At 34.0% G+C, this 27,720-nt stretch overlaps 1 protein-coding gene across 3 annotated transcripts in view; it reads left to right on the forward strand.

Moving 5' to 3' along the window:
* The window catches only part of LOC131675481 (pancreas transcription factor 1 subunit alpha-like), a 588,733-nt gene that overhangs the window by 423,852 nt on the left and 137,161 nt on the right, over positions 1 to 27,720 (forward strand). For all 3 annotated transcript variants that reach the window (XR_009303055.1, XM_058954478.1, XM_058954479.1), the window contains exon 3: positions 15,879 to 16,038. Coding sequence is in view for 2 of the 3 variants with exons in the window: in XM_058954478.1 (XP_058810461.1) it covers positions 15,879 to 16,038 (160 nt within the window). In the remaining variant the exon portion in view is untranslated. The remainder of the gene's footprint in view (positions 1 to 15,878; positions 16,039 to 27,720) is intronic.

Raw genomic sequence — 27,720 nt, forward strand, 5'->3', positions numbered from 1 at the left:
CTTTAGAAAAGTAGATTTGGAGTTTATAATTTGTTGTCTTAGGTTTTATAAGCTTCCAATTTATATGCATTCAATTGGGGGTTCTGATTTTAAGCAGCTTTGGATTTGTGGGCTTAAATGCGGTGGGTTTTGAAATCGTAAACTTTGAATTTGTGAGCTTGAAGTTTAATAACTTCGATTTTATTACATTACAGTTTTATGAGCTTGAAATCAGGGGAACGAGAGTTTAAAGGCTTCGAATTTATTAATTTGAGCTTCGTACGTTTGGGTTTGTGGGTTAAAAGTGTAGAGATATATTCTATAAAATGCTAGATATATTTTTATTGATTAAAATGACATGATATTTCGTAAGCTTAAAAATAGAATAAGATGGTAGGCTACTCATAGACGTAACAAACTAAAAGCAGACCAGCACACAGGGCCCTTCTGATAGTATTGAACTCATTTTTTTATTTAAAACTACAGATTAAACTTGCTGTTTGAGAGATAGCCTGTTTCAAGTATGTTAGAGATGGTGTAATAGGATCCGAGCGCTAAGGGTAGGTATTCAGGTTAATTTTATTGATCAGAAGGTAGATTTAATTGGATGAAATGGATTGTTCCCAAGATAACTGGCAATTAAACAACTTTTTACCTTATTAATATGGATGAGCTAGCTAGTGGTTTGTTAGAAGTAGTGTGAGGGGGTTGAAGGGTTAGAAAAAGGTATTCAGGTAGATTTAGTTAATCAAAGAGTAGATGGTTCAACATTCTATTTGTATTAAACTTGATTATTTTATAGAAAACTGGCGATTTAACTTGCTACTCTCTGGGGTATGTGAGTAAGCCTGCTTGTGGTTTGTTAGGGGTAGTTTTAGGGGTTCATAGGATAAGGCCTGAAGGTGAGATACATATGCTTAACGAGAAAGTTGATAGTTTAATCTTCTCACTGTATTATACCAGATTGATGGCTAAAAAACTAGCGATTAAATTCACTGTTTTCTGGATTATGTGGGTGAGCGTGCTTGTGGTTTGTTAGGGGTAGTGTTAGGAGGCAAGAGGGTTAAGGGTCGGCGTTGAAGTTGACGTTTTTGATTAAACGGTTAGTGCTTTAACATTTTGGATGTATTGAGTGGTATTACATATTCGTTTTCTTTATGTTGAATATTGTCCAAGGTTTGTCGTATTTCTTACAAAATAATCGACTTTTTCGACATATTTTTTGATTTTGCCAAAAATTCTGACGTGATAGAGCAAAACCAAAAATTTCTTTGAATTCAGCGTCAAAAAATACACAAGAAAAATATGGTCTGACCCAAGATCCGGACATCTTTTTTTTTTTTGTAAACCAATTATCGATGATGGGTTTATTTTAATCCACTTCTTGAGTTCCTTGTTACTAGTGTATAAGTTCCCTATTATTATTAGATTGTGAGGTAACTGATTGATTAGCATAACTTGTGACGGTAATCGTCATATTAGCGCTAACAGCCTAACCTAGTGGCTGCCTACGGGGGCAGCCCATACCGGTAGACGAAAAATGTAATGAGGGAATTCGGCACGCGACGAGACGGAACGCGCATGATTGAAACTGAATTAGTGCAGGATTAACTACCGATACGGAGAACCGCAAGTCGAGGATCAGCATCCAATCGCTAAGCTGTGTGAAAGAGGTTGTCGTTATTCCCGAGCCATCCTGAGTGTCGAGACGAGCTGACCCGGACCTGCAGGAGTCGTGCTATAGCCTGAAGGAGCTGAGTGCGTGCGAGAGTGTGCGAATGAGGAGTTTCGCCATCGAGGGCCAAACCAAAACACGCGAGTTACCTCGACGCGATAAAGACAGACTTTGCCGCAACCGAAGTGCGAATTGGTTCTCCTGGTCTTCGTGGGACTGCTAAAAAGGTAAACTGGACAGCTTAATTTCGCGATCGCGATATAATTGCTAAAGAACTAATCCCTCGACTCGACAAAAAGCGTGCATGTATCATTTCGGCAAACAAAGAGCGGCGAGCGATCCGACACTGCGTGTTGTTGTCGTGCGCGCGGCATGTAAACATAAACACGCGGGCCGAATTCAATGTAACTTTAAGAGGTAATAACAGTTCTCGTAAGTGATATTAACAGTACTTTCGAAGTGTTCATTTCGTATTAGTAGATAGTTGGTTGACTGACACCCGTTCCCTCCTGCTCTCCGATTTTCGTATTTAACATAGGTCATTACGTGCGCTCTTCGATACGATTACGCGAATAAATTAATTAAACGGTATCCATCCCGTTACAAACTGCTCTTGTGTGACTATTTTTGATACTGACTGTAAGTATCCTTTTTGGGTGTTGTAGTGTACGAGGTGTGTTCAAAAAGTAAGGTAACTTTTCAAATTTCACGGGCAACGTACTTTCGATTATTTGTTTTGTTATGTTGGTACACTCTTCCCGAACATCTGTACCATGTACCAAGTTTCAAGTGTATAGCATTTTTTGTATGGTTGTGAGAGGCGTAAAGGTTGTAAGTGTTTTGCGTGCTCGGCGATTTCTTGCTATCGAAAAATATGGATCAAAGGATTTGCATCAAATTTTGTGTAAAAAATAAAATAAAGTGCTCCGAAACACTTGAAATGTTGACGGTGGCATACGGTGAAACTGTTCTGAGTAAAAAAATTGTTTACAAGTGGTACAAACTCTTCCAAGATAGCCGGGTAGATGCCAATGACGAGCCTCGCTCTGGACGCCCAAGCACGTCAACAACTGATGAAAACGTTCAAGCAGTGAAGAAAATTGTTCTGGAAAATCGTCGAATCACTATCAGAGAAGTTGCTGAGGATGTTGGTATATCGCTTGGCTCGTGCCATGAATTTTTTCTAACGTTTTGGGCATGAGACGTGTGTCAGCGAAGTTTGTTCCGAAATTGCTAAATTTTGACCAAAAGAACCGTCGCATGAGCATCGCTCAAGAACTGTTGAATGACGTCAACGACGACCCAGATTTACTCAAAAGGGTCATAACTGGTGACGAATAATGGGTACATGGTTATGATATCGAAACCAAAGTCTAATGGTCCCAATGGAAGAGCCCAGATGAGCTAAGACCGAAAAAAGCACGCCAAGTTCGATCAAATGACAAAGTTTTGCTCACTGTTTTCTTCGATTACCATGGCGTGGTGCATCAGGAGTTCTTATCATATGGACGTATGGTCAATAAACAGTATTATCTTGAAGTTATGCGCCGTTTGCGAGAAGCAATACGAAGAAAACGCCCAGAATCGTGGAAAAACAATTCATGGCTTTTGCATCACGATAATGCCCCTGCTTACTTATCTTTGCTTGTGAGAGATTTTTGGGCCAAAAACAACACCACAATCATGCCTCAGCCACCATATTCACCGGATTTGGCCCCATGTGACTTTTTCTTGTTCTCAAAACTAAAGAGACCTATGAAAGGACGGAGATTTGCAACGATTGAAGAGATAAATACTGCATCGCTGGAAGAGCTCAAGGCTATTCCGAAAAGTGCTTATGAGAAGTGCTTTGAGGATTGGAAAAACCGTTGGCATAAGTGTATTGTACCTGTGGGGGATTACTTTGAAGGGGACAACATAAATATTTATAAATAAATAAATATTATTTCTTAAAAATACAAAGTCACCTTACTTTTTGAACACACCTCGTATTTGGTTCTTTTCACTTTTTCACTAAATTTTTTGCTAAATTCATTATAGTGAAATGGTAGAGATTCTAAGGAGAAGCTGTGGTCTAAGTTCAGTGGATATTCATCTACCATAAATTTATTTTTATTTATAATTTTCAGTAGTCTGTTTTGTGTTTTTTGAATTTCTTTAAATTTACCTGAATATGTTCCTCCCAAAGATATTATTCCATATGATATATCACAGTGGAAAAGTGCATAGAATATCTTTCTGAGTGTAGCAATGTTCATTATTTTTGATAATTTGTAGAAAACATACGTTAAGTAACTTGACTTTTTGCATAAATTTTGCAAGTGTAAGTCCTATTTCATGTTACAGTCAAAGTAATTTCTCGGACGCTCGGCGTTTCGACGCACGAAGCGCGACATGCGACGAATCTACCGCATCACTTAGCTCGCGGTGCTCGTCCACGTCGAACATTCCTTTTTAACGCTGTAAATCCTTTTAAGCCATACGAGGTGTGTTCAAAAAGTAACGAGAATTTTCAAATTTCGCGGGTTTGGAGAGTCCGCTTGTATAAAATTTTTTTTTATTATGTTGGTACACATGCCCCTGAAGTACGATAAAATTTTCAGCAATATTCATTGCTTACTTTTTAAGTGGCAGCCGCTAACGTTAGACGTGTTTTTCGAGCTCGGCGATTTTCGTTTGTGAAAAAAAATGGATCAAAGAATTTGTATTAAATTTTGCGTAAAAAATGATATAAAGTGTAGTAAAGCTTGTCAAATGTTAACAAAGGCATATAGTGAGTCTGCTATGAGTAAAGCAAGGATTTATGAGTGGTATAAGCGTTTCCAAGATGGCCACGAAAACGTTGAAGATGACGAACGACCCGGACGCCCAAGCACATCAACAACCGATGAAAACGTGAAAAAAGTGAAAGAAATGGTTATGAATGATCGCCGAATCACAATCAGAGAAGTCGCTGATGATGTTGGCATATCAGTTGGCTCATGCCATCAAATTTTTTCGAATGTTTTGGGTATGAAACGTGTGGCAGCAAAATTCGTTCCAAAATTGTTGAATTTCGAACAAAAACAGCGGCGAATGGAAGTTGCTCAGGAGTCGCTAAATGAAGTCAATAACGATGCAGAACTACTAAAACGTGTTATAACAGGTGACGAAACATGGGTTTACGGATATGATGTCGAAACTAAGGCTCAATCGTCCCAGTGGAGGCATTCTGGATCGCCAAGACCGAAAAAGGCTCGACAAGTGCGGTCGAATGTGAAGGTTATGCTCACTGTGTTCTTCGATTTTAATGGCATAGTGCATCATGAATTCTTGCCACAAGGTCAAACAATCAATAAGCAGTACTACCTACAAGTTCAACGTCGTTTGCGTGAAGCAATCCGAAAAAAACGCCCGGATTTGTGGCAAAACAATTCATGGCTTTTGCACCACGATAATGCGCCTGCTCACACTTCATTGCTTGTTCGTGAATTTTTGGCCAAAAACGAAACTCTAACGATGCCTCAGCCTCCATATTCGCCAGATATGGCTCCATGTGACTTTTTTCTATTTCCAAAAATAAAGAGAACATTAAAAGGCCGTCGTTTTACAAGCATAGATGACATTAAAAGCGAATCGCTGAAAGAGCTAAAAGCTATTACAAAGATCGAGTTTCAAAAGTGTTTCGAGGATTGGAAAAAGCGTTGGCATAAGTGTATTGTATCCGAAGGGGACTACTTTGAAGGCGACAACATTAATGTAGATGAATAAATAAATATTTTTGTCATAAAACGAAAATTCTCGTTATTTTTTGAACACACCTCGTATATAATACAATAAAAATTTAATAAAAATATCCCCGTGACTGATTATTCACAACAAACTGACTATTTTGGAATCCTACATCGGAAGTCTATGAGGATACGAAATATGCGGATACTCAAGCTTTCGTTAAAAGGGAAATATATATCCCGGAAGAAAATCGATGCTGTCACAAATATTTAATAAAGAGACGGTTTTATGTAGAAAATTTGAATAGTCTAAAAATACATTCGAACTCATATATAGCAACAGCTACAGATATTACTAAGTTACTCAAATCTATAAGTATCACTTCAGATAGAGAATTACACGACAGAATCAATCACTTTTCTATATCTGAAGATAGAATTCGGGCGTTTACAGGATTATGTTAGGAACAGCTTATACAATTGAAAAATATGATGGTTTCTTTGAAAAGTGCAGATAATCGGACTGTTACAATAGCTATTGTGTTTCTATTCAAAATTGCGAACAGAAAATTCAAATGAAATGATTTGCTCTATTCTTGGACTTGAACGTCATCAGCAAGTTTCTAAATTTTCAAAGTCTATTTTGAGATCATTTGATAATGATGTCTTACCGTCGCGCTTTCGTTTAAAGGCCGTCAATAAAGAAGACTTAATTCGTAATCATTCAATAATTCTTCTCGAAAAACTTCATAGTGTAAGTGATAATAATCTTACACTTGTTGCTGACGGCACTTATTTGAAATAGCAGAAAAGTTCTAATAACGAATATCAACAAAGATCTTATTCAGGGCATAAAAAACTTCCTCTCTGTAAGCTATTCACTATATGTATTACAAATGGTCTTGTTATTGATGTATTGAGGCTGTATTATGCTAACGAAAATGACGCGACAATTTTACAAAAGATTTTGAATTCTAATGACAGTCATCTGAAGAAGTTTACGTACAAAGAAGGTGATGTTTTCATACTTGATCGGGGCTTTCGGGATATAAAATCGCAATTAGAAAATGATGGATATCGCGTTCTTATACCAGGTTTGACAGGAAAAATGAGAAACAGTTGTCAGAGGAAGATAAAAAAAAACTCAGCTTGTTACAATACTTTATTAGGTAGTTGAAGCTAAACGTGGTAATGTAGGTCAAAAATACAAGTTTTTTCATCTTCCTGCAGCTTGTCTGTACTGCCGAATAGTTTTTTTTTTAATAAATTAATTTAGAAAACGACTTGTTGCCACTGTTTCTTTAGATAATGAGATATTTTTATTTTTTTCAAGATCCTTCCACCAATTTTAAAAATCTAAAAAATATATATATTTTTAGAGTAGAAGTACACAAAATATATTTTTTCCAGAAAAGTGTTTTTCTTAATTTTCGAGAAAAAAATTAAAACATAAAAATTTGAATCTGACGCCAAAAATTTTTTCGACTTGATGGTTTTGAAGAACTTAAGAAACCCTATAAAACCAAAAAGAAAATATTTTTCCAGCTCAAAAATCGACCGAGATATCGTTAAGAAACTTCAAAACACAAAATAGGGTTCCATTGTGCCCTACCTTGGTCTAGGGGTCTGAAAATTTGGGAAATGGAGTTTCTATTCATATCAAACATAATGGCTGAGTTACTTTATCCGATAGCTCAAAGGCAGTTTTGACCATCTTTTCCGGCTAGACCCTTATACATTGAAAAAGTCTTTGATGAGATAAATAAAATAGTGGGAAAAATAATGATAAGGTACTATTACAGAAACCACTACCAGCTCCTAGGAAACCCATACAGCAAAACAACTGTATTAGGATGATCTACGGAGACATCACCTACTTAGGAAATAATAAATCTCTATTACATTTTGATAGAGGAACTCAAAGTATATAAACTTTGAAAAATTCGACTTACTCATTAGCATGGCAACCAAAACACTATGACATAGTTTTAGTAGATGACATATTATATTGATATCTCCTTGCAAATGGTCAACTAATGCAACATAAAGAGATATTTCCACACTATAGAGAAACCTGTGCAATAAGACTTACATGCCCAATAAGAATAACCAATTTTGAACAAGTCTTCTTTCGAAAAAATAAAAATGCGACCACAGGATACCATACAATAACAAAACAAATGTTAAATAGAGACTGGTTTTTATTAGAAATATCGATAAAAAACTGGAAATAACATTACCTCGGCTTACCCCACATAGGTATAGGAGTCTGAAAATTTGGTTGAGATCATAACTTTTGAAAACAAAAAGGTATACCTGATCTAAATCGTGATATCGACTAGGGCAATTTAGACTTACTTACCAGGCTGGGCTCTTTGCTCAACAGTATTCCGTCATTTTCTATATAGTTTAGGCAGAAAAACTACATTTAACTGAAGTAATATTTTTACAATATTTTCGTTTTGGAGTAAAAAGACTACTAATGCTTATTTACTTTCAAATTATTCAAACTTATCTAATTATCATTAATATAGATTATACAAGTTAATAAGATTAAATGAGTATATGATTGTACAAATATAATGATGAAGCTATATTTCATTCAACTAACAACTTCAACCGCTTTAGTAAAAAGGAAAAACAACGAATATACATAAAAGGATCATTTTCCAACAGCAAACTTAGCTATCCTTGTATAATAAAGACCAAGCATATCTTATTTTTGAAGCGATAGAATTTCTGAAGTTCACTTGCTATTTAAATACTATCACTTTCATTTTCAAAATAGTCATGGTTTTCATCCTCAATTGAAGCAATATCTTCATACGCTATATGATCACTGCAAAAGAAAATATAGATTTTGTTAATTAATTTTAAAATATATATCACAATCTATTAACGCAGTTGATGTCATATATCCATGCAGAATAATAATCGATAACTCAATAACCATCATAATTCTAAGTACTTACTAGTTCATTATATATTATCTTATATGTCTTGTGACAGAGTGTGAGTACTGACCTTTAAAGCGATTTTTGTCATTAATGATTTCATTAATGAAATTAAAGGATATGTCAGAAAAATAGCTCGATGACAAGTATCGATGATCCGATTATGTCTGCTGGTTTGACGTGCCCGGCACACTAAATTTTTCCGATAAATCTTATGCCAAGATTCATTTGCATCTTCTGCATAGTAGGCTATTGGCAATACGAGTAGATATGATTGAATAATAGCACTACATATTCTGGCCCATGGATAAATGTTGTAGTGCATTTCATATGTTCTAGAACATAAACTATCAAAGAGATCATAATTCAATTCTTGTTTACTTCGTAGTAAATGTCAAACCAAAGCAATTTTTTTAACAAAGTCCACATTGACTTCTAGAGCTTCAGAAAATTTCACAGGATTTTCGAAGCATTTATTTGCTAAATTTCCACTGTTAGTAGTTTTATGTCCTTGTAATAGTTTATCAACTCTTATATAAAATACTTCATTCATCTTTTAACAATTTGTAAATTCACCTCATCTGGAATTGTATTCAAGAGATATTATTTTAAGAAAAGTAACACAAAAATAAAATAACCTGCCAGCTAAAAACCTTAGCAAATTTCACCCATTAATATAACATTCTACGAGCCTTAAGCTACAGGAAGGTTAAGCCTACAGCAATATAACTTGCGAGACTTAAGCTTCAAAGAAGTCAACCCTACAATACAATAACCTGCAACCCTTAAACCCCGAAGAAGTTAACTCTATAATAGAATAACCTGCAAGCCTTGAAATTGAGAAAAGGTAATCTTGAATACAATAACCTAGAAGCCTCAAACCCCAGGTAGGTTAACCCTAGAACTTAATAACTTAAAATTCTCAAACCCCAGAAAGGTTAACCCTAGAATACGATAACCCGTAAGTATTGAACCTTAAAGAAGTTAATCTTAGAACACAATGATCTTCAAGCTTTATAGGCCAGGAAGGAATACCCTAGAGCACAATAACCTGCAAGCTTTCAACTCCTAGAAAATTAACCCTAAAAAACAATAACCTAGAAATTTAAATCCGAGGAAAGATAATCCTAGAACACAATGATCTTCAAGCCTTCAATCCCAGGAAGGTTAACCCTAGAACATAATAACCTGCCAGTCACAAACCCTAAAAAGGTTAACCCTAGAACACAATGTATAAGCCTTGAATCCCACAGACAGTCTATACCATTTTACTATGTATATATATAAAGAGAGAAAGAGAAAAATAGTATTTAATAAATGCTGTTGTCTGTTCCATTGCTTCATTGTCAATCTGTAACCAACATGTCACAAGTATTCAAAGGCCTTAATTTCACAATGTAATAGTCCTAATCCAAATAATAGTCAACCTTCTATTGGTTCAAAATCGTCTTCAGGATCATTAAATCTGTGTGACTATAGACCACAAATCAGACATCTAGTCGTTGCAGTGTTTTGAATGGTATTGATACATTTCCCATCATATCAGGTTTGAAATACAAACTTCACTGTTACAGTTTTTCCATCAGAAGTTTTCATTCTGTGTCGTTTCAGAGTACTGATCCTTTGGTTTAAATAATTGTACTCTTTCGTAATTGTGTAATTGTCTTCTTTTTTAAAGCATATCCTTAGCAGGAGAGACAAGAAAAAATGAATTTTATGTACATGAAGGAGACGATGCGGTTGGGTCGGGTTTATAAGATAGAAGAATGTGCTGAAAAAAGCTGAAACATTAAACATATATATTTATAAATTTCTAATTCTATTGGAAATCACATTGGAAAATTTGTTGCTTAGAAATTACATAGATTTATAGAAAAATAGAATAAACCAAATAACATAAAAAAACAGAAATTTTACTATATAGAAAATCCTTTTTATATGTATTCAGAAACTTCATAACCGGTAGCTTAAGATTTTGAGCATTTCTTTTCATCAAAACAAAGTAACCTAAGTGTTTAGGACATAATAAAAGTACCTTATGTCTACTAGGTTCTTCAACTTTGAGTACCATTTTCTATTTCACTATTTTTCTGATTCCAAAATGTATTTTGCATACCACATTCATTTTAATTTAGTTTTAAATAGACTATTTACCTTTTCTTCGTATGTGAAGCAAAAGTTTCTTTAGAAGAAATGGATATTTTCTTTTTCTTCGAATAGCGAAATTAATCTTCGACAAATAACGAAGAATTTGCATTTGTTTTGTCAAAACCAAGCATGAATATATATTAGAAGCTGTAATGTGGCACATTACAAAGCCTCTCCTGAGTGCTGCATTATTTGCAGCACCTCAGAAAGGCCATCCCCGTCCCTTGCCGCCCCGTAACCGGTTGTTTAAAATAAAGCTAAACACGCCCTATACCGAACAATTATTATTTTCCATGTCCGAACGACCACGTCGGAGATATGGGCGAAACAAACTTGCCCAACGCGATCCGACGGACGCTCAAAGAGCAGACAAAAAAAAGGAGCGCACCACAGAAAAAGAGAGCGCACGCACACACTCACTCACAGACACTCCCGACCACGTGTTGCCGGCCGGCAAAAGAAAAATGCAAAACCTGACTGGGAAATGCAACGGAGATGCATGTTGATGACACATGCAGATCCGTTACACTCCCAGACATCAACACGAACACTCACGAGGCACTGACACTCCTGGGGCGAGCAGAAAATCGCCGATGAAGTGGCAGCCGGCAATCAGCTGTGTCGGGCTGCCGAACACCATCGGCGACATCGTGAGCGCCACACACACGAAAATCAGCGACCACACACACAAACACCCGGAAAAACACCACAGAACCGACACGGGAGCGCCCCAGGAGGCGCTCCAACAACCAGCGCAAGGACACGAGGCGTACGCGCGAGAAACTGAGCGGCCATCTTGAAGCGCCGATATAGACTGAGAGCGAGCGAGCGAGACAGACTGAGACAGAGCGAGCGAGACAGAGCGAGCGAAATAGACGAAACAAGAGCGAGCGAGACAGACGATATAAAATAATAGAATAATATGTAAATGCGAAGATGAGGGCGCTACAAATGAAACGGCGTATATTATATACGTATTTCTGATATTAAAATTAAATTATAAATTGAAAAAAAGAATGAACACGAAACAAATATCGAATTGTAAAATTCGCACGCGACCGACACCCCTATTATGATGGCGAGCGACAACTACCCCCTTTAGGTTTAAATGATAATTTAACTAACCGAATTCGAACATCTGACAAAATTCGCTAGTGACGTCACGACCAATAGGCAAATTAGAATAAAATTTGATTTCCGTCCGCATAGACGAATAGATAAGAGTAGGGGTAGATCTTTTCCGACAATTAATGATAGATACCTTAGTGGGGGGTGAGAGAGAGTAAATAACGACGAAAGTAGGAGAGTTAAGGAGGGCGCTGTATCATTCTAATTTACATACGGACCAATGATAAAAATTCGAAGGGCGCTACCGATATCCGAATTAGCATACCGACCAATAATAACATTTCTTCTCGGAAAGAGGAGAAGAGAAACGATCTTTGACCGCGAGAAGCCGATTCTCGTCCATTTTGCCACTGGATATCCGCAAGGAAGGAGCTAACAGCTAATCGCTATTAGACCATTAGTGCTAGACGCCTAGATATCTTGCCAATTGTTTGCTTATACCGCAAGGAGAAAATTGTAAGTAGGCAAAGTGCCACTCATATTATTTAATCGCGGAGTGCGGGTTAGATTAGTCAATTTATTTAGTTCGGTGCTGTAGGTCGTCGCGACGCGTGGATCCGTCGACGCCGGTGCCTACCGGATCGTGCTGACCTGTTCGCCATTCCGTGAAAATAAATTGAGTGTTCGGTTACGAGAGAAAATCGCGACTTAGTATTCGCGCTGACCTTTCGTCAACTTCTATTAAGTGTCCGGTTACGAGAGGAAATTGCGACTTAGTATTCGCGCTGACCTTTCGTCAACTTCTATTAAGTGTTCGTATTACAAAAGAAAATTTGCAATTTAGTATTCGCGCTGACCTTTCGTTAGTTATTTAGTACAAACGTAGGTTCAATTGAATTAAATTGTTTTGACTAATTAGTTGTGCTGACCTTTCCGCCATTCCGCAAACCGAATTTGAGCGTTAGGTCTTATAAAAGAAAATTGCGATTTATTACTCGTGCTGACCTTTCCGCCATTTCGCAAACCGAATTTGAGCGTTAGATCTTATAAAAGAAAATCGCGATTTATTACTCGCGCTGACCTTTCCGCCATTTTAGGAACCGATTAAATTGTATCTTTAGGGATTAAGGAAAATTCAGAATTTTACCGACCATATTTATTCCGACCTCGTATGTGAAAAATTTTAATGCGTCAATAAAACGATTAATTATCTTTATATTTATATATATAAAATTTACTGGATAACCTACCCCTGTTGCATGCTAGCGATTTTCAGCCGCGAGCGGTTACATACGGGTTTCATTAATTCGCTATATTTTCGGATTATTCGTTAGGTAAAATACGCGCGATTTCGAACGTCCTCACGACCTGACTTAAGGAGTCATCATCTGAGCTGCCGGCGTACCCTAGTCAAGGAGAAAGCGAAGGAAAGTTGGACACCAAAGGCCTGAAGCTAGGATACAACGCGTATTCCCCCCATCTGCCCACTCTACGCAGTCGCCGTTAGGCAGACCGGGATACGCGACAACCCGACTGGCCTTACCCCCGACGATCGCCGTAATCAGCCGACGGTCTGGCGCCCTAAATAATCGGGGGTAGAGCCAAACAGGCCTTGTGGCGGAAGAACTCGGAGCGCGGTCAAACCCCCCGAAATTCCCTGCCACAAAGCTAATAATTCAGTTAATAATTCAAGGGTAGAAATGCATAGTTAAATTTCTCGTAAATTAGCCCATACAAGAAGTTTGACGTGCTATTCCTAAAATTTTATATCCCAACAATCGACAGTCACAAGCAAGTAGATCTCGTGCATATAACAGAACTAAAGTAGTACGTGCCATCGCCAGGAAAACGAACGTCCGGGGAACGACTTTTCACCGGAATCCATGGGAAATGTTAACTGCAGACCACGACTTAAGTTTTCTTGCATGTTATTTATTTTTAAGGATTTTATATTGTCTTTATTATGTTTGTCTACATAGTTCAGATGCGTGAGTTAAACGCTATATGTTCCAGGGTTACATTTTGCTAAAATGGTGGAGGAAATTAGCCTATAGCTTTGAGAGGTAATCCATCTAGCTTAGTTAGGAAAAGCCCAAAGTAGTAGTAGTGTGTTGAACTATAGATAGTTATCTATCAATGTCGTAGAAAGAGAAGATCCGGCAGATCCACTACTTAGTAGATCCAGGAAAACAGGACAGTTAAGAGAGACAGGCACCTGCTTCGAGGTCGAAGGCGTCTGAAACCGCAATAATTGGCAGTTTTGATATTGTGGAGGTGCCTAGTATAAATCCTCTAATAGTAGAGAAGGCCACTTCTCCCACTGGTACGGGCGAACAAAGCCGTTCGTAGAAAGTTAACTCCAATCCCTCGTTGGTTCGGGCTGTGTCAGAGGTAAATGGCGGTACCCCGCACGTTGTGCTGACGGGCCCTTAACGAGGGAGCCGGTTATGTCAGAAACATTTTCCAAGTTGCCTTCATCCGCTGCCCATTTTATGACGTGTTCGGAGCAGTTGATGAAAGAATGATAGACGAACAAGGCTCCTCAGACTTGTTTCGTCCTAGTAAAGTCGGTATCCCCACAGAGCTGGGCCAAATGGAAGAACCATCTCAATACCAATCCAGCTTACCAAGTACTCACCTTACAACAGTCCCTTACTAACATAGCCGGGTTGAGAAGTCGTGCGTTGATGGAGCGGTACTACTCGAACTCGCGAGATTTGATCTGGAGCTCCGAGTACTCTGTCAACGATTCAAGAGAAGCCGATGGCATCTGGGATGTATTCCTGCAAGATATACTTGAAAGAAATGGAAGAAAACACGAAGATTATTCATATCGAAAAAAAAATGTCAAATCAATCAGCCTGATTTTATTTATACTGAATACAGTGAATAGGTTGGTAAATATGTTAGGCTAGACATGTTAGTTTTCGACCATCACTTTATCCTAGTCAGCATACATAGTCTGTGTAAATTTCTAGAGACTATCCCCTACTCAATGGTTAGATATGTTTAGACAGCAATGGAATCAGAGAAGACTGTTATAAGAATCTTTGAGGGTACTATTGACAATATCTTTAGGAACACGATAGAAAATGCTTTAAATGGTTAAGGTATACCTGAATCCATTAGAAAATAGAGACAAAGAATGCTGAGCCATAGAAGCGTGTTTAATGAACGGAAAGGTAAAATAGTATAAGGAATAATCAATGAAGGATATCCTTAAGACGTAGTACTTTAACCTCTCTTATGGAACCTTGTATTGGATCAGCTTATACGGGCATATGTTGAAGAAGGAGTCACCACAGTCGGCTATTCAAAAAATTCTGAAGATTTTGAAATTTTTTACCAAAGGGAGGTGCGAGGAAATACTACCAGACCTCCTATATAGGCCTCTGGAAAGTGTCGGTCTAAGATAATGTTGGAAACAGAGCAATTAGAGACAGTACTCACAGCAAGGCGTCAATAAAAGTCGTAGAAAATTCGAATATTACTTCAACTGTAATCAAGGAGCCGAGAAGCTCTAAATGAAATAGCACTATGATACACTGGTATCATTATCTGGATACTCGGATACTCAGGGTACAAGAAAAATTAAAGAACAAATAAATTTGCTGAACACCTAAGTCAACCACTTACTCAGATCAAGAGATATGATTGCTATACTCAATTCCCGAGAGGGTTGTAGCGTTATTGAAAGCAAAATGGAAAAAAAGATAGGTAATCTGAAAACAATCGCAGGAATATAGATGATCCAATACTTTACTTCGCGAAAACATGAACAGATGGACCAAAGAGTTCGAACTTGAATAAACTTGAATAAACCTGTTACAAGTGAAATATCCTGTACTCATTAACAGTTACTGTAAGCTCCGATTTTACGCACGCACAAAACATAGGACCATAGTAATCAGAGTAAGTGGTGTAATAAGAAGGAAAAAACTCCTCTTCACTTTCCATGTATCTGCCCAGCACTAATGGCTCAACGCCAAAAGTGACTGAATGCATGGTCCTAGATCTTGAATTATTAGTTAAGGTGCCTCTAAGATACATATAATTCTTTCAAGTCACTTATATTTTATGTTTTTTCGTGAGAAAAATGATATGTTATATGTATCGTTTTTATATTGAGATATTTTTTCAATTTTGCTATCGATCGTTCAAAAAAATGAACCTTTTTTATTTAACATAGAATTGTCTCTTTTCCAACAAAAAGTTATTCGTTTTCTCATTAATCAATGAATAATAATTGAAGAAAAAATCTAAATCTTGATATCATGTTTTTAATATTACTCTAGATTACCATATAAAAATTATACAGTAATATTCAATTTCAATTTATTACAGTCGTTATATCATAAATGGAAGAGCATCAAACGTTCTTTCATCAACCACAAAAAAACCCAGACGTAGAGTAGCCACAATTTCACAAAGAAGAGCAGCAAATATTCGTGAAAGACGTAGAATGTTTAATTTAAATGAAGCATTTGACAAACTACGAAGAAAAGTAAGAATTTTTATATTTTCTTTAATAGTATAATATTATGTTGATTGTTTAAAGTTATGACTGGTTATTTTATCTCTACAATTTATCTCAACCTCTTTTCATATTTAAATCTGGAAATGTTTATCGAAAAATAATTTCTATTATAAACCAATAAAAATAAAATTATTTTCACAGCTCTTGAAGTATAATCTTTGATTTTTTTAATGTTTAGTTTATCAAAAGAAAATATTAATACGATGTTGAAATACAGTAGTGGTGGCCCATAGTTAGACTCTCGTGAAGACTTGAATTTATTTTGCAGTGTATATTGATGGATTATGTAAAAAATGAATATTCTAATATCAACACAATATTCTTTTCACAGTAGTTGAAATTGCACTGTTCAACATGTTGTACATTCAGTAACTGAAGCAATGAAAACCCCAGCCCACTGTAAATTTCATCGCATAATCAAAACATGCAATATTGAAGTGAAAAAATACACAAAAATAAGACGAAAAATACAATAAACACAAAAGTAATTTATGCCGCGTACCTACCGTGAAGATAAAAATATGATTTCTTTGTAAGGTTAACATGAGTGCTTCTTGAAAATAATCCTTTACACATAATAGTAGTAAATGGAAGCGACCTATAGTCTGAGAAGCGTAGGGTAAAGGAAAAATCTAATTTATTAAAATTGTGAATGTTATGTCTTGTTCTTGCTTTAAACCTAAAATATTAATTAATCCTAAACAATTTTTAAAAAGTGGACATTTTCAAAATTCTATAATTCAAAGACGACTGAGGAAATACAAAAGATATTTTAAAAATACGATTTATTTATTAATAAAAAATTATTAACTTATTTAATAAAAAAATGTCTTTAATATATTGATTATTGTTAACTTCTATAATAGGTACAACTTTCAATTTTATTCATCCGACGTTTTTACTGATAATGTTTCCAGTAACTGCAGAGAATTGAAATTATATGTGTTTAAAATTTATTTTAAACATTTTGACAATGTACTTTTCAATTAAAATCTATAAATATTAAATACCAGTGATTTTTAATTCCCTAAAATGACTAAGAATATTATCATCGAAATGTCGAATGGATAGAATTAAGAATTGTTGATTTTTACTTAAAAAATTCTATTTTTATCTAAAAACCAGATTTTATTTTTAAAATATATATTGTAATCAACTTGGACAATTTCAAGTACGATGTGCGATTTTTTCTAAGTCAAATATTTTGGCTGACTTTACTAGTCTTAGCAATACTTCCAGAGATTAGTAGGGAGATAGCTAACCGTAATGTGTAAGAGCGTGCCTGACCGAACTCGCTAGTTCGAGCGCCCCGTGGTGGCCAAGCGGCGAACTGAACGCACCTTCTCCTCCGGCGCTTTGGAGGGGCATAGTATATGTGCTTCCGACAGAAGAGGGGAATGTGCGTTGGGCGCAAAACTGTGAGCATGCCGTACGCTCTGAGAGAGAGAGTGAAGGGGCGGAGCCAATGCGTGTGTTATACTCGCTCGCTCGAAAGCAATTCCGACTTTCTGAGCTGAGCTGGGATTCTCGCGGTTGTTGCGCTTCATCTATGACATCGAGTGTTTCATTTTTTATGCTTTTTCAGGTGCAGTGTAATTTAATTAAGTGATTAACTATCGGGTCAAGCATGAAAAGTTAATCCTAAACACCCATGCTCCCTGATAAACATATGTGACTTTCATACTCTCACTACCAGTGCGTCGATAGCCGCGGTAGCTAAGGCGTGCTCACGCTGCTCTCGTTTTTGCGGTCACGGGTTTAAATCTCAATCGATTTACTTTTTTTTTTCGTTTCGACCAATTTTTTTTTTATTTCTTCCAATCGTTTTGCGTTGGAATAATTATAATTATTGAATAAATGACTAAAACTATTTATGAGATTAGTCGCAGAAAATTGCACGTTTCATTTTATATTTAACTTTTTCATAGCCTCACTGGCACTTATATAAACTCATCTGCGTATTAGTTATGTACTTTGTTTGTTTAATAATATCTATTGAATTTTTTTTAGGTCTGACGAATTTTTTTTTCGTGTATCATTAGAAAAAATGTTCACCCATGATTGAACTTACATAAAAAATTATTCGCTCTTTTTCTGTTTAAATGTGTCATTCATTAAAAGACAAGAAGTAAGGTTTTTGATGTTACATTTACGGAGATATAAATATCATATTTAATTCACTCTCGTTTTATAAATTCTTGTTTTTTTTTTGTTGTACAATGTCTAACGTAGGCTTTGAGATCCATTAGTTCTTTTTTAGATTGAACCATCTGCAAATATTCTCTCTCCGTTCATCGCTAATTCTTCTTTTTTTTTTATTCCTACAAACATCACAATTAGTTTGTTCAATCATAACATATTAGTTTATTCAAGACTTGTAATGAGATGATGAAAACGAATCAAAGTTAAACCGACCTGGAGATGACAAGAACAAAAATTAAGACACACGCACATGCAATTTTTTGCCAGTGCATAAGCAAGCGCATAATCCCTGTTTTTGTATCATTTCTGCGAGTGATGTGTACATGAAAAAAAAATGTATGAAATGTCTATTATACCACACTTATAATATCTAGATGAAATATATATCCAGATGTATCGTATAAACGCGTTACACCTTTGTATTTTCACAAAATTCGTGAGATTCCGCGCAAATGAAGTGAACAAAAAAAAATTAAATACACAACAGCACGATGGTCAAAAGAAAACGATCAGAAATTTAAACATTGCATATGCTTAATCTATCAAGATGAAAAAAAAAATCGGTACTAGTAATTCTGTAAGCAGGTACAACGGAAGGTAAAAGAGAGATTATGAAAAAAAGACGCGCACACTTTGACGTCTAACGATTCGGTGATTAATGATAATACAAGTTCAACAACTGCCAATTATCTATAATGTATTGAAGACTTATAAAGACAAATGAAATTACAATAAAATATATTAACAATTTAAAAAAAGCAAAAGAAATTTTTTATAATGCGATAACTTATTTTCTAATAAACATTGAAACGCGGTTCGTTGCAAAAATTAAAGACATGTACTTCAAACTGATTTCAAAACAAAATAGAAATATTCATTTTTTGGTAAATTTGGAATTTTGTAAATAAACAATTGACTTTTTCCCACAAAGGCACTGTTGCGATTTAGAAAATTTTTATTTCATTGGATCCCTTCGACTTATTTTACAGAGAAAACCGTATTAATAATTTCCAGGGATTAATAAATTATTCTGCAATAAGCGATAATGCAAAGCGCGGGAGCCTCTATCTCCGCGGCGTGGTGCGCCGAGGATAAGATTATATGCATAAATAAAGATGGGTATGACCAGAATGTATCTGTATGGTATCTCCAGAATTACCTTTACATAGCCGCTCATTGGAGGTTGCAGTGTACATAGTTTATTAATCCCCAGAAAATGTTAATACAGTTTTCTATGTAAAAAAATACATGAAATCTAATGAAATTAAAAGTACATATGTGTCCTTGAGAATCGAAGAAATAATAATTTCGTTTATGAAATAATGTCATGCATAAGCAATCGATAAGTAATAATACAAAAAATGTTATTCCGAGGTAAGACAATTATAGAAAAAAATATATATATTTCATATAATACGATTGATGATTGATTAAGCAGACATATATTAACATACAATTGCGCTTATTATACTGCAGTTAATGGCATATCTGAAAAATTAAGAAACATTTAACCTACTTTATATGGCTTTTTATTTCCGTTTGTCAATTATTGTAATATGCATATTATAGAACCGTAGAACCGACAATCGTTATCGACTTTTCACAACGACATTTTTTAATTTTTACGATTCTTTATTAACATTCAATACTAACAAAATCATACACAAAGTGTATCCACAAAATAGTTTCTTATTGTATTGTTTTCGTCGAAAAAAAAAATTAAATTTATAAATTTGCATTTTCGTTTTATATTATTTATTCAATTTTATGTCTAAAAAAATAAAGTTGCTGATGCTACTTTGCATATTAATTTGGTAACTGATTCAATCTCATACGAATAATACTTTACGCGAAGCAACGTACTTTTTTGGATCTATATACGAAGAACTATATATATATCTATCATTATATGGTATTGCCGCCAAGATGGTGTATATATATTACAGGCGTTCGGCTACAAAGCGCATCAATTACTGCTTTTTTCTGGCTTTCAAAGGTACTCACAGTTTTGTACATGTGCTCTTTCTATGTTTTTGGGGTACGTGAATCCGAATATCGTGGGTGAATTTCTAATTTCCTTGTTAATTTTGTTTAAATCGCATTTTTCAAACAAATAATGAAATATCATTATTAATCATACCAAATGATTTTTTATATAAATTAGCCCAATTTACGAAGAAAATATCTTTTATCATCTTCCTCTACAATGCAAATTATAAAAATAACATACGTTCCCCGTTTTCAATATTTAATATGTGCAGTTCTTGAGGGCAGCTATAATAAAATCATTATGACATGGAGAAAAACTTGTTAACTTTCAATAGAACTATTCGAGTTTAAGATTATAAAATTTATTTTCAAATATATCACGTTATAGAGCCACTGTTAAGGAATAACAGAATGTTTTATTTAACAAAAAATATTCAGTAGGTCAATAGTTATTCAAATTCAAAGTTAGTACAAAAAGTAATATTATTGACTTTTAAATGTCAATAATTTTTTCAATATGCATTTTAGAGAAAAATTATAATGAACTTTTTATTTTTAATTGGGCAGATTTATCGAAATAAAATTATTTAGATTGAAAATATACATTTTTATTATTTGTTTAAACAAATGCGACTTGTTTAAACAAAATCGACCGGGAATTCGGTAAAACACCTACGATATCCCAAAAACATAAACATTGTGGAGAAATGTAATTAAGTCAGTCACCAGCGGCCGGACTAATATACACGTGATAGACACATCAATTTTATTGATATAAACAGTTATGTAAATGTATCATTATAAATATTTTCAAAGGGTAGCACAAATTGGTCTTTGCAATTTATATTATTTGCAAATATCAAAAACTTTTTAAATACGGCAGAGTTCCCGCTAAAGAAAACCGATTTTCTATTGTTTGTAGCTGTTATCAGCTGATGCGCAAATGTGGTCTGATTTGACTCCCGCGAAAACTCGTCAAATGCTTGCAGAGTTTTTGCGCATTAACAACATTTGTTTGTAAAGCTGATAATTCAAAGCGTTTAATTAGTTTTGTAGCTAATTTTCACGGTTTGAAAGTGTTGTGAGTGATAATCGTCGAGTGAAATTCATTCGTCGTGATTCATTGATTAAGTACACACAAAAATAAACAGTGCCAGGGAAAGGGTTCTTCATAGGTCATATGCACGTGTTTCGATCTCGGTTTTAATCGTCGCGTAGTTTATAGATACAACGAGATAATAGATTAGCTTTCTTTTCTTTTTTTTTATTTATTTGTCTAAATATTCGAATCGAAATGTCGGTTACAATACGATCGTGCGACTACTGCATATATCGAGGGTGCAAAAATTCAAGGCTCACGAGTCAGGTGTTTGCTTTTCCAAATCCAACAAGCAAACCAGAAAAAGCCGAATTATGGATTAGGAATTCAGGTAAGATTTTTACTTGTTACTTAATGATGTGTTTTTCGTTATTTTACTCATCTTTCCGGCGGACTGCGCGGGTACCTCGACACTTAACGTTCAAATTTGTTTTTTTTTTTTCATATCCGACGAGCGCGAGATATTGCTTTTTTTCTCCATCGTTTTTTTTTCTTTTTTCACACACCGTTTTGTTTCCTTGGAAAGAAAGCTATGTTTTCGCTTTTTTATGAAATTGCATTTTTCAAAGTAATTTTTGTATTTTCAACATTCGCTGCTCTAATTTTGGTTTTTTTTTTATAGATCCCAACCTCCTACAAATACCCAAATGATATTTTCAGTATATTTTTCCCATATAACTTCTATCAGAAATCACTGCATTTTGACAAAGTCATTTTTTCATGACGCCTGTGCGTGAGGATGTGTGCGTGGGGATGTGTGTGTGTGTGTGCGTGCGTGCGCGCGCGTATATGTGTTGTCAATCGGTGTGACTTTTCTAGTCGATAAATTTTGATGAAACTTTTTTCATATGTTTCGTCATGATGAAAGGTCAGTGGGAAAATCTTTTTGAGGCATACTATCGACGTGAAAAAAATTTTACAGCCATTTTTCGAAAAAATCGTAAAATTGAAAAAAAAAGATTTTGAACAACTATGCAAAATTGCTATAACTTTTGATCAAAAAATGAATTGCTTATCGTGTGATGGCTTATTTAGAAGCTGATAAAATTAGCATTGAAATGAATATTCGCAATATATTGTGATGTTCGTATCACTTATAAATAAAAATAATTCGAACTCTCGTAATCTAGCTAATGAGTAAGAATTTGTTTCCGATTATTTTACTCTAATTGTCAAGAAAATAGATAAATGAAATAAATATAACAAATAAGTAAATCAAATATACATAAGTAATTGCAAAATATTGAGGAAAGTCAGACAATGCCCTAGTTTCTTATGGTGCGAATTGTCCCATAAGCAGAGCTAGAGTCTTTCTTGGATAGGATATAATTCGGCCCAAGTTTCTTATAGCGCGAAATGTTCTATAAGTCGAGCTCAAATTATAAGGAAAGGTTAGTCTTGCTTAGTAAATCACAATGAGAGAAAGAACTTAGGCGTTAATCCAAGTTTATTCAGACTCATGCGCTCACTTTGCAAGGCTAGAAGTGAATGAATTCAGCCTGTGCAAAGGTGGGCCTATTTATACACAGATTTTCCCGCTTATTATTGCAGGAGAGATTTCATCGAAAATTCGAGAGACATTCGCGAATTTTGAGAAATGATTTTTCTTCATTTACAAGTAAATAACCATTAATATTAAGTTTTTAACACATGTAAATTTTACAGAATTAGTTATTTGTTGATTTTATACAATATACAATTATCGCCAATAGTGTCGTCAAAAGTTATTAACTAATGAAGTTAATTAACGTGATATTACATTATTTACAATAGAAAATTATTAAAATTTCATATAACTTTATAGTTAATTAATTTTGGAAGTATTTTCCAAAATTAATTATTTAAATTAATTAATAACATTTGAATTATGACTAATTTTTCATATTTGTAACGGTTTTCTTCTAATCTTAATATGCAATTATTAGATTAATTATCCAAGATTTCTAAATCATAAAATTGTCATTATCAAGTATTAACTTAATATTTTTGTTCTATATATAGCTTATTGTTTAAATAAATTATTAATTGTTTATTTATTAATAACAGTTGTGATTCGGCTGTTATTAATGAAACCAATTCTTACTCATGTTCTATGCTTATTCATTTTGCATATAAGTTATTTATATTCTTCTAATATTTCATATGTTAATAAATAAATTAACTTTACATATCGATATTCATTGTTAATTTATAATTGAATGAGATATTGTGAATCTGTATGTTAAAATCTATATAATTGATACTTTGTTATATTCAAATTATCTATAATTAACATATTTTTCTCAATATTATGGTTCATTATATCTATGTCTATTATTTGTGACGTCACGCTATTTGTTTTGACTCGACTCTTATTTGTATACAGTCGCGTAAACAGTGAGGTAGCGCCGCTTAATGTATTGTTTTGACTAACAGATAAATACGTTAGACTAGTTGCAGTCATTTAATAAACAGCTCATAAATAGGACCGTTACAATATTTCTTTTTAATTTGAAAAATTATACATTTTCGAAGTTGCTGTAACTTTTGACGAGGACTGAATTTTTGTCGCGTGACGGCTTGTTTTGAAGTATATGGTTAGTGAAATTTATAAGTATGCGTATTTCGTTCCGTTGTGAAAGAAGCTTCGTTCTAACTTTTATGATTTTCTTACCTTTTTAGTTATTGCTATACTAGACTATATCACTAAGTGCATATTGATATAACATCGCTAACACGTATACTTTTTTGTATTTTGAATGTGTGTGCGTGTGTGGGTGATTGACAATGAGTTTTTTTTTCATTCATACAACGCGTATGTTATATTAATCTGCATACATAAAGATTAGTTTGTGTGATTTTGTTTTCTTATTTATCAAGTAAAAGCAATAACGGTGGACAACTATACAAAAAAAAGACAATCTCTCGCGCTCGACGGTGCTAGGCGGTGCCTTATTCAATTTCATGTTCGTGAAGACTACAAGCTCGTGCAGAATTATACGCGTATAAGGTAAAGGCACCTATTGATGGAACAATCGTAAAATTAAAACCTATTATGGGACGCATAATAGAAAAATCCAGAAAGATAGTAATATAACCCAATATTAATGTAATTGATTATAAAAAAATATTATTGATACGCAGACGCACGTAGAATTCTGAATCAATAATTATCATAACGTGATCATCATTATTGTGTCGAAAAAAGAATTTTTAAAAGTAACCAGTTAGTGTGCCATCAAAAGCACTTTCAATTCTAACAAAAATCAGCGGTTTTGACGCTCGCTTATTTTGACAACTGGCTTGATTAAAACAAGTTTTCAAGTTCATATCAGAATTTTTTTATTATACGTATTAACATAAAAATTACTTTGCGCACTTGATTTTGCAAGATTAAATGACTTTTAGTTCGGTATTGTTGAGTAACCACTTACCTTTCATTTATTTAGAAAAAATAACTTCATTGTTGCGAGCGAGAATATGAAAAAATTATTATAACAACTGTAGGTGGTCAACTAATGAAAAAATTATAAAATTTGATATTCGTATTCCTTGAGATTTGCTATATCGATTTAAAAAAAAAATTTGGTTGATTAAAAGCAAAGATAAGTAGAGATGATGAGCGCGCAACGAATTTGAACTCGCCGTTTCAGTTTTTTCTCTTAGCGCGGAGTCATCCCCACCACTCCGACTTTGCCGCCGGAGAGTCGTTTTTCCGCGCGCCGTCTCAACTTTGTCTCAACTTGTCAATTAATTGAACTTGAACCACCAAGGTTGGATCATTTTTTTAAATTGAAAAATATTCGGAAAAACCTACAAGTCAGTATTTTTTTTATCACCGTATTGTTGCTTGGTAGCCTTGTAACAACAGTTAACTTTGGAATTTATTTACTCGCCTTTGAATGATTGAAATTGGACGTCTAAAGCATCAAAAGATTCCTTTTTTCACGTATTTCATTTAGAAACTTTACTGAAATAAAAAGTAGTAATATTTTTCAAAGATTGAACAAGACATTGAGTGATAAGTTTAAAATGATATACAGAAAGAAGTATGTTGTTCGTAATGTTAAACATCGTGAAAAATGGGTTAAAAATCTCACTAATATTGTGTTACCTACTGAAGTAATAGAGGTTGTATCGATGGGCCCAAATTTTAATACATCTGAATTCACAAAAAAAGATATTATTTTGACAATTAAAAATGTTGAGTATTTTTTACGAAATGAATCATATGTTAATGAGGATGGTGATGTTGATATTGTGGATGATACTGCTTCGCGGAAAAAAGGAATAAAAAATAGCTATACAATTAGAGATACTATAATAAAGAATTTGAAAGGAGTTGCTAGCAATACTTTGCATGTATCAAAGTTTGAGAGGGAATTGAAACAAAAAATAGATCACACTAAGCAATTTCTTAGAGATAATGACAATATATTTTTTACAAGAGCTGATAAGGGTAATTTAACGGTTTGTTTGGAAGTCGGGGATTATAAATCAAAAATGATTGAATTATTGAATGATGTGAATACATATAAAATTGTAACTAGTAAAAATGTTTTGAGATCGTTGCAGTTAAGGGTTTATAAAATTCTCCGTGATTTTAATGAAAAGGGTTATTTAAATTTTAAGTATAATAAATACGCTCTCACGCAAACTAACACGGTACTCTCAAAAGCTTATGGCCTTCCTAAAATTCACAAAGCTGGATATCCACTTAGACCTATTATTTCAACTATTAATAGCCCGGTTCATTTTTTATCTACAGTTTTAGACAAAGAAATAAAAAAATGTAACTTACGTCCTTTTTCACATATAGATAATAGTTTTCAACTTATAAAAAAACTTCAGAACATAATAGTTCCGTCAGATTATATTTTAATTTCATTAGATGTCAGCTCTTTGTTTACAAACGTTCCGTGTGATTTAGTCATTGAGAGTCTCGATAGGCGATTTAATAAGATTCACTCTGTTTCGGAGATACCTTTTACTGAAATAGTTGATACGGTAAAGTTTTTGTTTGATAATACTTTTTTCCAGTTTGATGGAATAATTTACAAACAGATTTTTGGTACACCGATGGGTTCTCCAATATCGCCGTTGTTTGCTAATTTAGTTATGGATGATTTGGAGACAGATTGTTTAAATATTTTGCGAGAAAAATATAATTGTTCACCACTTTTTTATTTTAGATATGTAGATGACACTATTTTATGTATAAAAAGGGATAATTTACAATTGGTTTTGGACATTTTTAATAATTATAATAATCATTTAAATTTCACACATGAAATCCAATGTAATAATAGTATAACTTTTTTAGACATTTCGTTAATAATCAAGAACAGTAAAATTGTTACTAATTAGTACCAAAAACCGACTTGTTCAGGCAGAATTTTGAATTTTTATTCTAACCATACAACTCAGCAAAAAAGAAACATTGTATATAATCTGATTGATAGATCTTTATTACTATCTGATGCAACCTTTCATGAAGATAATATAAAAATTGTTAAGAGCATTTTAAAAAATAATGATTACCCGGAAAAATTTGTTAAAACATGTATATTAGATCGCATTCGTAAACATAGATTTTGGAATAGTATTACTACTCAGGATGATAGAAAAAATACGAATATTCAATCGATGGTTTTAACGTTGCCTTTTCATAAAAAATTTTTTAACTTATGTAACCATAGTTTAAGAAAATTTAATATTCATTGTATACCATTAATTAATCATAAGCTGGACAATATAATAAAACTGGGTAAAGATGTTACAGATAAGTGGAATGAGACAAATGTAGTATACAAATTTTGTTGTGATAGTTGCCCGTCTGTATATATTGGTCAAACTAAGAGAAGTTTAAAAAAACGCATAGAGGAGCATAGTAAGACACCTTTAGATAAATCTCTTCCTGTTCCTATGCATTTGAAAAATTATCCTACACATTCGTTTGACTGGGACAACACAATAATTTTAGATAGAGAGTCTAATTATTGTAAGAGATTAATTTCGGAAATGATATATATTAATTTGTCTTATAACACTATAAATAGACAAGAAGACACTAGTTTACTGAGTAAACAATATAAAGGTTTATTTGATGTTTTAGCTGACTGATCTCACATTTATTTATAATATTTTTTTAAATTTTGTTTTGATGTACAATGATGCTTAGTGTACCGTTTTCATGGCATAGGAGAGGGGATACATTTGATTGTGTGTCTACCTGTGATTTGTTTTGGTATAAAAGGTAACAGACAATGTTTTGATTTGCATTATTTCATAGTCGTTGTCCGATTTGAATTTTGAGTATTTGAACGAATGTTATGTTATAGGATGAGTTTGACAGTGTATTTTTGACTTTATTGTGATAT

This window comes from Phymastichus coffea, unplaced genomic scaffold (assembly GCF_024137745.1).
Source record: "Phymastichus coffea isolate CEN01 unplaced genomic scaffold, Cenicafe_Pcof_1.1 PCOF00023, whole genome shotgun sequence".
NCBI classification, from domain to species: Eukaryota; Metazoa; Arthropoda; class Insecta; order Hymenoptera; family Eulophidae; genus Phymastichus; species Phymastichus coffea.